General features: G+C 42.7%; 1 protein-coding gene across 2 annotated transcripts in view; it reads right to left on the reverse strand.

Annotated features, from left to right (window-relative positions):
* LOC133570901 (arf-GAP with GTPase, ANK repeat and PH domain-containing protein 1-like) overlaps nucleotides 1-16391 on the reverse strand; it is an 88485-nt gene that overhangs the window by 51009 nt on the left and 21085 nt on the right. For both annotated transcript variants that reach the window (XM_061923718.1, XM_061923717.1), the window contains exons 3-8: nucleotides 14903-14961; nucleotides 14721-14808; nucleotides 4082-4167; nucleotides 3787-3928; nucleotides 3392-3526; nucleotides 3195-3316 (exon numbers count right to left, since the gene is read on the reverse strand). In XM_061923718.1, the coding sequence (XP_061779702.1) occupies nucleotides 3195-3316; nucleotides 3392-3526; nucleotides 3787-3928; nucleotides 4082-4167; nucleotides 14721-14808; nucleotides 14903-14961 (632 nt within the window). The remainder of the gene's footprint in view (nucleotides 1-3194; nucleotides 3317-3391; nucleotides 3527-3786; nucleotides 3929-4081; nucleotides 4168-14720; nucleotides 14809-14902; nucleotides 14962-16391) is intronic.

Raw genomic sequence — 16391 nt, forward strand, 5'->3', positions numbered from 1 at the left:
CAAACAAAAGGCTTATAAAACTCCACTGTGTAGGATGGGGAACGACATGAGGGTGTCGGTTTCTTTGATGTACTGTAATCCACAGGAAGATTTTGTCTTGACCTGAGATCTACAAAGCGGAGAGGAGGCAGGGCCTGACCCCCCTCCAGGCACCTTTTCTTTGAACTGTTTTGTGACGGAGGGCAACGGCTGTTTACGACCTTTTCTCTGAACCAACCTTTTCTTTGAACTGTTTTGTAACCAAAGGCGATGGCTGTTTACGACTCCCGTCCCTTTAGAAACAGCTGTTGCCATGTAATCAGGGAAAGTCCAAATAAAAGATGAGGCGTACAATCTTTCATCAGAGCGTGGGACAACACTGTACAAGGGTACAGTGTCTACGCGTTTCTCCTCAATTGAGCAAAATTGAATTCTGTCTCTGTTTACTTTCTTGCTTCTTGTCTTGTTTAATAGATTTCATCAGTGTTTGAACCTGACAGCAACCTTGGCAGGCTTTCAGGAAAACTGCATTTTTAAAAAAAAATGTTGCCACATCATCCACAATCCTTATGTTAGACAAGAGCACACATTTCTTTCCAGTTTTTGAGCGTTCTAAATAGTAAAAAAAAAAAAAAGATCGACGAGGTGGTCTAAATAAAAATCCCAAAAACTGCCAACAACACTCCATTTACATGCTGTGACCTGCATATTAACCAAGCTTTGGCGACATTGTTATTGAAAGAGCTAAAACAGAGGAACTACTTTTCCGGCGTTGTGACACATCACCTTGCTAACACTGGGGACGGCATGGCGCGGTTGGGAGAGTGGCCGTGCCAGCAACCTGAGGGTTCCTGGTTCGATCCCCAGCTTCTACCAACCTAGTCACGTCCGTTGTGTCCTTGAGCAAGACACTTCACCCTTGCTCCTGATGGGTCGTGGTTAGGGCCTTGCATGGCAGCTCCCGCCATCAGTGTGTGAATGTGTGTGTGAACCTTGAAGGTAGAAAAACGCTATACAAGTATAACCTATTTACCATAACACTGCTCCTTCAATAAAAAGCGAGCAGCCAGCTACTAGCCAGCTTGAGCTGCTAATAATGTTGGTTGCGACCCATCCATCCATCCATCCATTTTCTACCGTTTATTCCCTTCGGGGTCGCTGGAGCCTATCTCAGCTACAATCGGGCGGAAGGCGGGGTACACCCTGGACAAGTCGCCTCCTCATCGCAGGGCCAACACAGATAGACAGACAACATTCACAGTCACACACTAGGGCCAATTTAGTGTTGCCAATCAACCTATCCCCAGGTGCATGTCTTTGGAGGTGGGAGGAAGCCGGAGTACCCGGAGGGAACCCACGCAGTCACGGGGAGGACATGCAAACTCCACACAGAAAGATCCCGAGCCCGGGATTGAACCCAGGACTACTCAGGACCTTCGTATTGTGAGGCAGATGCACTAACCCGCCATACAATAAAGAAGAAGGAGGAGAAGCATGAGCGGCCTTTGAGTTAAGAAAAGTTAATGTTCGATTAAAATCATGGTTCTCACCTGTATGGTAGAAGTTCGTGGCATCAAACCGAGAAGTTGGTCAACTTTTAAAATCTTCATGTTACCAACTTGATACAATATTGCTCTCAAAATATGTAACTCAGACCAACCTGACAACATAACTCTAGGAATCATTTTTACCTGAGGGGGGAGTATTATTCAGAATTTACCAGCTCAAGGATAGCACAAATTCTGAAAGATACAAATATCCTATCAGTCGGCATCCCAGTGAGCGGTTTTGTGTTCTAATTTGAAAGGTTTAGCAATAGTGCTACATAACGCTCCAAGGCTCTAACGGAGTCGGCCATTAGAGGTTGTTGACGGAAGAAACGTTCGTTGCTCTGCGTTCTGTAAAATCAATGCGCTTCGAAAAGAAGTTATAGTAATGCTTTGAATAACACTGTAAATATCAAATGGTATCATGAATGTCACTGTTCATAACATACTTACAACATGCATATAAAACGGTGTTGGAAGTTTTGGATGTTTTTTAAAGGGCTTTATAGGTGGAATAGACAATCTCCTTTACACGCATTGTTAGCCGCCTCTTACTAGCAGTTTTTTTTACACAAAAAAAAGTGATAAACGTATGTTCTTTTCTCATATAGGTATCGTGGATGATGGGCAAATTTGAAAACAGAACATTTTTTATTCAACAGATGTGGAACTACCGTATTTTTCGGAGTATAAGTCGCTCCAGAGTATAAGTCGCACCGGCTGAAAATGCATAATAAAGAAGGAAAAAAACATATATAAGTCGCACTGGAAAATAAGTCGAATTTTTTGGGGACATTTTTTTGATAAAACCCAACACCAAGAATAGACATTTAAAATAAATAAAGAATAGTGAACAACAGGCTGAATAAGTGTACGTTATATGACGCATAAATAACCAACTGAGAACGTGCCTGGTATGTTAACGTAACATATTATGGTAAGAGTCATTCAAATACCTATAACATATAGAACATGCTATACGTTTACCAAAAAATCTGTCACTCCTAATCGCTAAATCCCATGAAATCTTATACGTCTAGTATCTTACGTGAATGAGCTAAATAATATTATTCGATATTTTACGGTAATGTGTTAATAATTTCACACATAAGTCACCCCTGAGTATAAGTCGCACCCGCGGCCAAACTATGAAAAAAACTGCGACTTATAGTCCGAAAAATACGGTAATCTGTAAACGCACGTCTTGACTCTTGAGCAGAGAAACTTAAATACACAAGACCCATACTTGAGTTCATCTGGGAGTTTGCTGCTGTTTAGAATAGCAATCATTCAAATCTGTACGTTAGCAATTCCATCCATACTATTTGCACAAACACAGTAACGGGGGCCAACAGGAGTATATGAGCGATAATTGTTATTCTCTCTGTAGCTCCAGTTTTCTAAGGATTAATAATTGAATAAAAGCAACAATTTTCCCAAAGTTATGGAATAGTGTAAATAACAGACGTTTTAAATTATTTAATGCAAAAAAAAAAAAAACATTGGTGTTTGTTGCTCAGTAATCTTCATTTTCTCAGGAGTGTCCTGAGAAAAGGCAGTAAATATTTGATTGTGAATGGAAAAGGACGCACAAAGAACTGAATATGCATTAAACTCAGTCAGGACAGAACGGTTCAAGGAATGTGGCTTTTTTATGCAGCGTTGTACCTGTCCTGGAAAGACACCCGACACTGGAGTGGAGCCTCCAGAGTGACTCGGAGAGTTGGGAAGGGATTTGCAGGAAGCCAGTAAGGCAGCTTGCTTCTTGGCAGCCATGATCTTCTGAGCAGCTGGAACAAAATAAATAAGCCCTAAACATCTGCATCAAAACACACAGTGATAGAATTATAGGAGCTGTGCCGTACCATCATTGAAGACTCTGTTGACGTTGAGGCCGTACGTGGCGCAGGTTTCATAATAGGTGCATCGCCGCACGTCCGAGCACAGCTGTCTGGCCCTGGCGTCGTCTATAACTCTAGGGTTGCTGCTGCTGATCTTGTCTGGTAAAGGAACAAAAGCCCCAGCTTGCTTCTTTGCCTCTCTTTGTCATACAGCACACGCTCCTTTGTAAACAAACGCCCACTCTGCCTTGCATGAAAGCCTCGTCGTCCCTATGACTACCGTAAAGACCTGCGTATCACTAGAAAGCGCAGAGACGGTTCAATAGTTTAATAGTAGCGTTGAAAGTCCCATCACTGGCAACAGTCTTGGCGTTCATGGGTTTCAGTAAATTCTTTGGAAAACTGTGCGAGTGTCTCACCCTGCGTGCCGACCACTACGAAAGGTATCTCAGCGACTGGCCGGTGGAGAGCGAGCTGGTGGTAGATCTTGTACACTTCCTGGAAGCTGGCCTCGTTTTCCAAACTGAAGACCAGGATGACAGCGTCGAGCCAACTGGCAAACTGAAGAGAACGTCAGACAAGGAACATAAGAATACAAAGGAGTCTGTACAAAATTGAATGAGTTGTCGCTGTAATTTCCTTGATGGAAACACTCTCCTCCACTCCCCCAGGGTTCAATAAAGCTATCTAATTTGATCTAAGATCCCCAATCACCTGGGCTCCCGGGAGTTCTGTCTCTTCTCTGATGATCAACAGGTGGCTCTGTCCGTCAACAAGGACATCTTTAATGTACTGGTGCCCTGGGGGAATAAGAATGATGAGAAGACTTCTAGAAAAAGTAGTGCTGTGTCTCAATTGGAAACTTCCGTCCGATAAGTGAGCAGCGTACCATGAACATTTTGAGAGTAGTAAGACTGCGCAATTCTTCAAGTTTTATTCACAATCACGAGTTTGGGTGAGGGTGAGGGTGATCTTTAAGCCAAAGACCATTGTGAATGTGCACAGAACTCCATGACCACATTGACCACCTCGCCGGCCGGCTTCATTAAACTTGTCCCGGGATTGTTGTAGCCTGTTGTTTCGTTTTACTTCCGTGCAGTCCTCAGCATGCCTTAAAGACAGCACTGCTGTTGTTAAACAGCAACAGCTGATTCCTGCAATGCATGCTGTTTTGCTTGCCCCTTTGGAGTACTACTAGCAGGACCAATGGCAAGCCATCGGGCTACATAGAGTTTGACACCTTTGTCGAGTGCCAACAGCGCATACTTGCCAACCCTCCCGAATTTTCCGGGAGACTCCCGAAATTCAGCGCCTCTCCCGAAAACCTCCCGGGACAAATATTCTCCCAAAAATCTCCCGATTTTCAGCCGGAGCTGGAAGCCACGCCCCCTCCAGCTCCATGCAGACCTGAGTGAGGACAGCCTTTTTTCATGACGGGAGGACAACAGGGTGACAAGAACTAAATCATCCAGACTAGAGATAAATTGTATTATTATGTTTATTTTACCTAAAAATAAATATATTTATTAATAAAAATAAAAAAAACAACTAAATACATTTTTACTATATTTTGCTAAAAACATCAAAATTGTATTTTTATTTGTATTTTATGTGACTCCTTATTACATCCAGCCATAGAATTATACATTAAAACAAACATATTTGAAATAATTGATTTTAAATTATCATAATAATTCATTTAAAATGACCATATTTAATTATTAAAATAATTGCTTGTTTATCAATAACTTTAGCATTTTATTCATTACATTTTGAAACTCTCAGAAGCCAAGTTATGTTATATTCCTTAATATTTATTTATGCAAGTTTGAAGTATCAATTATCTAAACACAGTTTTGTTTGCATATTTTCAGGATGTAGAGATAGATATATATATATATATATATATATATATATATATGTATGAAATACTTGACTTGGTGAATTCTAGCTGTCAATATACTCCTCCTCTCTTAACCACGCCCCCAACCACGCCCAGCCCCACCCCCGACCACGCCCCCACCTCCCGAAATCGGAGGTCTCAAGGTTGGCAAGTATGCAACAGCGGCGAGACATGCTCTACATTGGAATTCATGCAGCCCCTACCTCTGCAATCCAAAGAATGCGGAAATGCAATTGCGCATCGAAGTACACTTTCGGTTGAGTACATTCGTCACACTAAATAACACTACATTTTTCTTATTTCATCATATAATACAGTGTTTCATAACCATAGTGTTAAAGTTAAAGTACCAATGATTGTCACACACACACTAGGTGTGGCGAAATTATTCTCTGCACTTGACCCATCACCCTTGATATTCCCTCAGGGGTGAGGGGAGCAGTGAGCAGCAGCTGCATCCGTGTCCGGGAATCATTTTGGTGATTTAACCCCCAATTTCAACACGTGATGCTGAATGCCAAGCAGGGAGGTAATGGGTCCCATTTTTATAGTCTTCGGTTTGACTCGGCCGGGGTTTGAACTCACAACCTACCGATCTCAGGGCGGACACTCTAACAGTTGGGCCACAAGCACCTCCCAGAGGGACGCCAAAGAAAGATCTGTTTCTCATCTATGGTCTGTATGGGCCGCAGCTGTACTTAGTTGTATTAACAAACGTTCTACCCGAGAGCAATAGTGTTGCTGAACACAATCAAGGCATAAAAAATAATGACTGTGCAAGTGAGCTGTGTACTTGGTATTTATGTTTTTTATTTTTTTATCTTAGTACCAATGTTCTGATATTTGTATATTTCATCTATAAATTTGCACTAATGGGGTTGCTTTCAATTTCGTTGTACAATGTGCAATGACAATAAAGATCTATTCTATTCTGTTCAAATACACTTTTCCACCACTTGTAGCAGTAATGACACTCTCAAACAAACAGAAGAAGTCTGGAGCTAAAGTCATAGAGAAATTTTTTAGGCACAAAAATGATGACTAAATTGGTGAAGCTGTATTTTCATTTGCACTTTTTGACGGTCTAGTTAAGAAACGTATTTATTATTAATTTAGTTTGCATATTTTAGCATAACATAATTATATGTAAATGTATTTTTCCTCAGTTATTTACAAGTCACTTCTTATGCAGTATATTTCGTTGGTACTTACTTTTCCAGTCAGTCTGACCTAAGCCTAAGGTTTATGTGTTAAATAAATAATATGTTTGTGTTTAACACATGGTTTCATATCATTTGACAAAGTTTCAAACTGTAACTAAGTTAGATATCACTATTAAATATGGTTAAAATCAAGCGTAAGATTACTTAGTCTGTGTTAATATTTGGGCACCTGTGTCGTGGAAAAGTTGGGCCCCAAAGTCAAAAAGGTTAAGAACCCCTGATTTTATGTACATGTTTCACACTACAATAAATCAAATGTATGATATGGTCAAGCGAGGATGTCCAGTGGATGACATCCGGGCGAAAAAAACCCCATTAAAAATGGACCAATAGAGCTAAAGACATCATGTAATGAGAAAAAAGATTGAATGTTAATATTAATAATGAACAAAAACACAAAAATGTGTCTTTAAATACTATATATTAACGAGTAGCCCTTTTATTAGACTATTTAATTATGTTCAAGCGTGCTCCTACCGCCGGGACCCCAGTACTGCAAGTAGATTCCCAACCAGTTGGTAACACTATGTTTTACCTAACATAATGAATAATAGGTAATAAAGGTAAAGGTAGTAAAACTAAGATGGATACTATATACCGGGGGTCAGCAACCCGTGGCTCTTGAGCCGCATGCAGCTCTTTAGTGCCGTCCTAGTGGCTCCCTGAAGCATTTTTTAAAAAGGATTGAAAATAGAAACAGATGGGGGAAAAATATTTTTGTTGTTTTAGTATTTAGTAGTAAACATGACACAAACCTTCCCAATTGTTAGAAAGCCCACTGTTTAATATTTTTGTGTGTATGCTTCACTGATTATTTGGTGAACATCGTTTTGTCCTAGTAATTTCGGCGGTTCTTGAACTCACCATAGTGTGGACTGTGACGCAACAGTTTGTTTACATGTAAAATCTTTCACTCCTTCTTTGTCTCATTTTGTCCACCAAAAGTTTCATGCTGTGCGTGAATGCACAAAGATGAGCTTTATTGATGTTATTGACTTTTTGGAGTGCTAATCAGGCATATTTGGCCAGTGCATGACTGCAAGCTAATCAATGCTAACATGCTATTTAGGCTAGCCTAAATAGCCTCATTTGTAGGTATATTTGAGCTCATTTAATATCCTTTACTTTTATCCTCTGTATATAATTTTGTTTTGCATGTCCCATGACCAGTGTTACTGAAAAACAGTAACTAGTTATAGTTACTAGTTACTTCATTTCAAAAGTAACTCAGTTACTAACTCAGTTACTTACACCAAAAAGTAATGCGTTACTGTGAAAAGTAACTATTTAGTTACTTCTTTTTTTCTTCTTTTTTTTAAAGCTCCAATTAATGCCCTTTTAGCCTTTATTTCAGTACTGTTATTGCACTGGAGAATAATACAATGTGTTGATCAACTTGACATACATTTGTATCACTGAACTCTGCTAAGCAATGTGGTCGACATACAACACACAAAGACAAAGATATGTTACAAAGGCCAATTTGTTTCTGGCCAGAACAAATTGACAAAACTATTTTAAATAGCTGCAACATAACGTACATAAGTAACAAACAGCATAATAACAGCATAGATGAACCAAGAAAGGCACACACTACATACACAAAGCCTAACCAGGCATTTTTTCCTCAAGAAATTCTGACACAAAATCATGTCTGAAGCCCAGAACACTCGACACATTTCCCCAGTTTTAGTTTAGAGATAAGGAAAGATTGGCCTGGCCCACTAGCATCCCTCTTTATGTTTGTGAACTTTATAGTCTATACATTTAGAGTGATGTGATAATCAAACACTCTAGAAGTCTAAAATGAAAGCGTATATAAGAGAATTGACAGCAACGTTCCCTCTAAGGAGCGCGCCTGTGCAATTGCGCACTGCTCAAGCGTCCTCTGCGCACGACAAATCTATGCCACGCACAAAATCAAATAAAAAAATAAGCGCATAACAATTTTTGACACGACACGGACACGACAGAGAAAACCATTTTCGTCATTATTGTTCAAATATAATAATACGTCTGTCGAGACGCTTTGAGGACATGAATTACATCCATCACTTTACTGAGCAAAACTCTTTATTGTCGGCCATAAACACATCACTGTTATATCAGCAGCAGCCGCTCGCTCTTTCTCACTTGCGCCAACACATGCACATATGGCACTTAACCAGTGATGCGTTTACAGCCACACAAAAAGTCGGACAACTCCAACACCACACATAAAGTGTCATTCCAGGTCGTTACTCTATGATTTACCAATCAAATGTGTGCCTATTCTAGTGTCATTTATTAGGAATCTTAATTTATAAATATTAATCATTAAATGCTGTTAATATATTAAATACATACTAATAAAAATATATTTTTTACAAACAGGAAGTTGCAGGAATGTACACATGATCCCCTGCTTACATCTCATTGTGCAACATGTGAATGTTTTAATGGGAACTAAATGCAATGTCTGAAAGGGGTACAAACTATTTCCAAAGCAGGACCTCCACCCAGACAAATAATACAAGTACACAGTTCATGAAAAACAATATTTGTTGTTATTGTCATTGTAAGTGGGCCTAAACACTTATATTAGAAATGGAAATGACTGCTGTCATTTGATTATAATAATAAGAGAATGTTGTCTGTCTATCTGTGTTGGCCCTGCGATGGGTGGGGACTTGTCCAGGGTGTACCCAGCCTTCCGCCCGAATGCAGCTGAGATAGGCTCCAGCGACCCCGAAAGGGACAAGCGGTAGAAAATGGATGGATGGATGGAGATTTAACTTGTTATTTAGTCATGTTTGGGACAGGTGTGCTGCTGGTGTTGCCACAGTGTGCACATGTGATGTTGCTCACATGGGCTCCACTCAATGCTCAGGGAGTTTTTGCGTTTGCTCACACACATGAAAAATTAGAGGGAACATTGATTGACAGAGTGTGTGTACCTTCAGCGGTGAATGATGAGCAGAGGCAGAGTTAATCCTGAAAGGGTGGTGCTGCAGGTAAAGTGGCATCAGAGTCTCTGTCTCTCTTTACTAGCTTCGTCGAAGCATGTTGCTATGTAGCTTGTTTCAGCAGATTTGAATTGCTGTTTTGGGCAGTAGATGGCATCTTTGATCCAAAGCACAATTTACATTTAACTAAAATGTTATTTTCTTTGTGCTTTTTTTTTTTTTTTTTTTTTTTTTTTTTTTTTCCCCCCAAGATGGCGGCGCGCACAGACGCAGCGGCTTACGACTCTTCATTTCAGTGCTCTTTCTTCCTTCTTTTCTTCATGTTTTTTTTCCCTTTTGTGCACCACCTGTACTGCAAACACCCGGTACACCCACCAGTCACTCTTGGATATCGGTAACTCGCACCAGATATCTGTTTCGAGCGACTTTCACCACGAGCACAACATCCCAGATGACATAGCGAGAGTACAGGGCTCTCCGTGGTTTGTTATCGGGTCTGGGAGACGGCGCAGACGGAGGAGGGAGAGGAAGCAGAAGCGTGGCCGCAGGTCCGGCGTCTTGCTCAGGCTTAGGAAACAACCCCACAAGCCACCTCTACCGAGCCTGTTCCTCTCTAATGCCAGATCCCTTGTACAGAAGATGGACGACCTGGAGTTACAACTTGCTGGAAACCGCTATGTTCGGGACTGTTGTACTATGATTATCACCGAAACCTGGCTTCACCCGGAAATACCCGATGCTAGCATGCAGCTAGCCGTACGCACTCTGCTCCGCCGGGACAGAACTAAGGACTCCGGTAAGAGCAGAGGAGGGGGGCTCTGTATCTACGTGCATGAGAACTGGTGCAACAACGGGACAATCACTGAACAGCACTGTTGCCCGGACGTGGAGTACATGTCTGTTAGATGTCGGCCTTTTTTTCTCCCGAGAGAGCTGTCTGTTGTTATCATCACGGCTGTGTATATTCCACCGGACGCCAAAGTAAACACAGCGCTCTCTCTTCTGCTGAACATCGTCAACGAACAGCAGCGGGCCCACCCCGACGGTGTTCATATCATAGCAGGGGATTTTAATAAGGCCAATCTGAAGACTGTACTCCCTAAGTTCTACCAGCACGTGAAGTGTTCTACAAGGGGCAAGAACACCCTGGACCACGTGTATACCAACATAAAGCACGCGTACAGAGCTACACCCCTCCCCCAGCTTGGACAGTCAGACCATCTTTCCCTCCTGCTCTCTCCTACCTACACCCCCATCAGACGCCAGGCCAGGCCTATCACAAAGACTGTTATGACCTGGCCTGACGATGCACTCCCCAAACTTCAGGACTGCTTCCAACACACAGACTGGGACCTCTTCCAACAACAGGAGCTGGAGACAGCCACAGGAACGGTGCTGGACTACATAAAGTTCTGCATCGGGAATGTGACTGTGGAAAAAACCATCCGGGTTTACCCCAACAAGAAACCCTGGATGACCAGCCAGGTCCGCACACTCCTCAGGGCCCGCGACGCAGCCTTCAGGTCAGGGGACAGGGCACTGTACAGTGTTGCTAGAGCCGACCTGAAGAGAGGGATTAAAAAAGCAAAGGCGGACCACAGGAGGTGCATAGAGTCCCATCTGTCCAGCAAAAACTCACGGGAGGTGTGTCGGGGCATACATGACATCACGAACTTCAGAGGCTGCAATATGACAACTGCGGATCAGAGTGCGACACTGGCAGAGGAGCTTAACTGTTTCTTTGCCCGTTTCGAAACCCCCCAGCGACACTCATCTGCTCCAGCCCTGCCCCCGCCCCCACCGGGCTCCGGCGCCACTCCACTCACTGTACAGGAGCACAGTGTCAGACGAGTGCTCCTGGCTGTGAACCCCAGGAAGGCTACCGGACCAGACGGAGTACCTGGAAAGGTGCTCAGGACGTGCGCCCACCAGCTCGCTCCCCCCCCTCACCAGGATCTTCAACCTCTCCCTGGCTCAAGCAGTCATCCCATCCTGCCTGAAGTCATCTACAATAATCCCGGTGCCGAAGAAGTCTCCCATCACCAGCCTGAATGATTACCGACCAGTGGCCCTCACTCCGGTAATCATGAAGTGCTTCGAGCGACTTGTTCTCCAGCACATCAAGGACCATATCCCTCCAGACTTCGACCCCCACCAGTTCGCATACCGGGCGAACAGGTCCACAGAGGACGCCATCGCTGTTGCTCTCCACTCTGCTCTGAACCACCTGGAGCAGCAGCAGAGCTACGTCCGGATGCTCTCTGTGGACTATAGCTCTGCCTTCAATACAATAATCCCGGACAGACTCTGCAATAAACTGGACACTCTTGGCCTCCCCCCTCTCACAAACGCCTGGATAAGGGACTTCCTAACGGACCGACCCCAGAATGTGAGACTTGGCCCGCACCTCTCATCCTCCCGCACGCTGAGCATCGGCTCCCCACAGGGCTGTGTGCTGAGCCCCCTCCTCTACTGCCTTTACACCCATGACTGCAGTCCGGCCCACAGTGACAACCTTACCGTCAAGTTCGCTGACGATACCACAGTGGTCGGGCTCATCTCCAGGGGTGACGAGGCTGCCTACAGAGAGGAGGTCCTGAAGCTGACGGCCTGGTCTTCGGAGAACAACCTCGCTCTCAACACCAGCAAGACCAGAGAGATCATCGTCGACTTCAGGAGGAGCAGCACCGACCCTGCCCCCCTCTACATCAACGGCGAGCGTGTAGAGAGGGTCCACACCTTCAGGTACCTTGGAGTCCACATCTCTAATGACTTCTCCTGGACAGTCAACACCACATCAATCATCAAGAAGGCTCAGCAGCGGCTACACTTCCTTAGAGTCCTCAGCAAGTACAACCTGAGGCCTGACCTGCTGCTGACCTTCTACCGCTCGTCCATCGAGAGCCTGCTGACCTACTGTATTACGGTATGGTATGGCAGCTGCACTGCAGCAGACAGGGAGAGGCTGCAAAGAGTGGTCAAGACGGCTCAGAAGATCATCGGCCGCCCTCTCCCCTCTCTGACAGACATCTACACCTCCCGCTGCCTCAACAGAGCCAGTGCCATCATCAAGGACAGCACCCACCCTGGCTCTGACCTGTTCCACCTGCTGCCCTCTGGGAAGCGCTACAGGTGCATTAAAACCAAAACAAACAGGCTAAAGAACAGCTTCTTCCCCAGGGCCATAACCATCCTGAACGGACTGCCCCATTGTCCCTCGTAACTGCCTTCTCTTCGGTGCAATAACCCATTCCACCAACCACCCTGTTTTTGTTTTGTTTTTTCATGTATATATTCATTTCACACCATATTCATTGCACTTCTACATTTTTTATATTTTTATATATTTGCACATTGTTTTTCTAGCATGCACACATCGCACTGTATGGAATGGCCTCAATCTCGTTACCTTGCGTAATGACAATAAAGCTGATTCTGATTCTGATTCTGATTCTGAAAAGAAAAGTAGTGAAAATATCTCCATGTTAGCAAACTCGACTTCTGGCTCCGCCATGATCAGACACGCCCCTCCCTCCCTCCTCACACTAACACCCACACCCACACTCACACACAGAGCGCGTGTCTCTCTCTCTTCTCCGGCTTGTGACACAAGAAGAATCAGAACGATGACACAGCTCCGATAAAACACACTTTATACTACATAAAAAGTAACGTAAAATAATGCAGTAACGCATCATGTAGTAACGGTAACTGAGTTACTGAATAAAAAAAAATAACGCGTTAGATTACTAGTTACCGCCGAAACTAACGGCGTTACAGTAACGCGTTACTTTGTAACGCGTTAGTCCCAACACTGCCCATGACACATTATTGGTATGTAATATTGGCTGCATTTCAGATTGTTTGTGTGCCATGTTGTTCCAGATCACAGCAAACATTACCATTACCAGAGTAAAACAACTTGCACTGAGCCTAGTCTATAAAATCCGCTACACCTCCCTGATACCAAAGTACATGTCAAACTACTTCCTTAACGTAAATGACCGCCATAACCACAACACCAAGGGGAGCTCTACTAACCACGTTAAACCCAGATTCCGAACTAACAAAGGTCTTAACTCATTCTCTTTCTATGCCACATCAATGTGGAATGCGCTCCCAACAGGTATAAAAGAAAGTGCATCTCTATCCTCCTTCAAAACCGCAATAAAAGTACACCTCCAGGCAGCTACAACCCTAAACTAACACCCTCCCCGAATTGTTAATAATCAAATGTAAACAATCAAATGCAGATACTTTTTCTTATGCCTTCTGATCTCTCTCTCTCTCTCTCTCTCTCTCATATCCTACCTAGTCAGACCTACACTGTTCCAATATCCATTTCTCTGTTCTCAATTGTTGATGACTGATGATAACAACCAAACCTACCCCCCCCCCCCCCCCCCGCCCCCCTCCACACCCCGAATTGTAAATAATGTAAATAATTCAATGTGATTATCTTGTGTGATGACTGTATTATGATGATAGTATATATCTGATAGTATATATCTGTATCATGAATCAATTTAAGTGGACCCCGACTTAAACAAGTTGAAAAACTTATTCGGGTGTTACCATTTAGTGGTCAATTGTACGGAATATGTACTTCACTGTGCAACCTACTAATAAAAGTCTCAATCAATCAATCAAACCTAGCCTGCCAAAGACTGTAATAAATCCATTAGAAGAAGACAGCCTGCCATTTCTTTTAACTTGGACACATACATCTATACCTTTGGCCATTAAAAGCTATTAATTTCCAGTAGTTATCTCACCTTCTGAATACCCTCTGATTTACTAATGTTTATCAATTAAAAAAAAAAAAAAGTGTAGAATGAATATTACATTTCAACATTTCTGTCAAGGAAGATTTGCTTCAGCCTGCGACACATAGTAATTTTGATAGTAGGCTACTATAGCTAATATAGACACTTACGTCATTTGTTGCCTTCATTATAACACTTATATATTTTTAATTTTTTGCGGCTCCAGACAGATTAATTTTTTGTATTTTTGGTCCAATATGGCTCTTTCAACATTTTAGGTTGCCGACACCTACTATATATCAATACTCTGTTGCACTAGCAGGATAGCACTAAATGGAATTTTATTGGAGGAAAAGTGACACTACTTTAAGTACACTTCCACAATGTCAACAATATCTTTGTCAAAAGCAATTTTTTAATTTTTTTTTTACATTGGATCTAATTAGATTTGGCAGGTGTATCTAATGTTATGGACAATTGCAAAAACATGTGTTAAATAGGAGATCTGAAACCCACCCTCAGCATTCTCCAGTGCCAGATAACTTCCTGTCAAGTGTCTGTGGACCAGAGCAGACTTCCCACTGCATAGACCTCCCAACACAGCCTGACACACAAACACACACACACACATACAATTTAGGATGGTGGCAAAACATCATCCGTTGGTGCATTTATTAATTGTGAGGAGATCATCTTACCAGGTGAAGTTCTTGTACAGTTTGAGTGATGGTCCATTCCTGGCTGCTGGTGCATGCAGCTAAAACCAAACAAAGCAAATCATCAACAAACACAGTACAGATGGCGTACCTAGTGATTCAGTAATGTAATGTAGCGGTTAGCTGGACTACATGATGACAAAAAAAAAAAAGCGTTTTCTTAAAAGATGCTTGTTGAAAAAAACGCTTGTGAAAGAGGAATAATTCATTATAAGGTGTATAAGGTGTTCTGGCACTTCCAATTTTGAAAGTTAGGCATAGCCAATTATAAAGGACAACTTACACTTGGCAAACTACATATAAGCACAACGACTCAAAAATAATCTACATTCACCGTAACGTTTTGTACAAACCCCGTTTCCATATGAGTTGGGAAATCGTGTTAGATGTAAATATAAACAGAATACAATGATTTGTAAATCTTTTTCAACCCATATTCAATTGAATGCACTACAAAGACAAGATACAGTATTTGATGTTCAAACTCATAAACTTTATTTTTTTTTGCAAATAATAATAATAATTAATAATTAATTAACTTAGAATTTCATGGCTGCAACATGTGCCAAAGTAGTTGGGAAAGGGCATGTTCACCACTGTGTTACATCACCTTTCCTTTTAACAACACTCAGTAAACGTTTGGGAACTGAGGAGACACATTTTTTAAGCTTCTCAGGTGGAATTCTTTCCCATTCTTGCTTGATGTACAGCTTAAGTTGTTCAACAGTCCGAGGGTCTCCGTTGTGGTATTTTAGGCTTCATAATGAGCCACACATTTTCAATGTGAGACAGGTCTGGACTACAGGCAGGCCAGTCTAGTACCCGCACTGTTTTACTATGAAGCCACGTTGATGTAACACGTGGCTTGGCATTGTCCTGCTGAAATAAGCAGGGGCGTCCATGGTAACGTTGCTTGGATGGCAACATATGTTGCTCCAAAACCTGTATGTACCTTTCAGCATTAATGGTGCCTTCACAGATGTGTAAGTTACCCATGTCTTGGGCACTAATACACCCCCATACCATCACAGATGCTGGCTTTTCAACTTTGCGCCTATAACAATCCGGGTGGTTCTTTTTCTCTTTGGTCTGGAGGACACGATGTCCAGTTTCGAAAAACAATTTGAAATGTGGACTCGTCAGACCACAGAACACTTTTCCACTTTGTATCAGTCCATCTTAGATGAGCTCAGGCCCAGCAAAGCCGACGGCGTTTCTGGGTGTTGTTGATAAACGGTTTTCGCCTTGCATAGGAGAGTTTTAACCTGCACTTACAGATGTAGTGACCAACTGTAGTTACTGACAGTGGGTTTCTGAAGTGTTCCTGAGCCCATGTGGTGATATCCTTTACACACTGATGTCGCTTGTTGATGCAGTACAGCCTGAGGGATCGAAGGTCACGGGCTTAGCTGCTTACGTGCAGTGATTTCTCCAGATTCTCTGAACCCTTTGATGATATTACGGACCATAG

The sequence above is a fragment of the Nerophis lumbriciformis genome, linkage group LG28, assembly GCF_033978685.3.
Source record: "Nerophis lumbriciformis linkage group LG28, RoL_Nlum_v2.1, whole genome shotgun sequence".
In the NCBI taxonomy this organism is placed as follows: Eukaryota; Metazoa; Chordata; class Actinopteri; order Syngnathiformes; family Syngnathidae; genus Nerophis; species Nerophis lumbriciformis.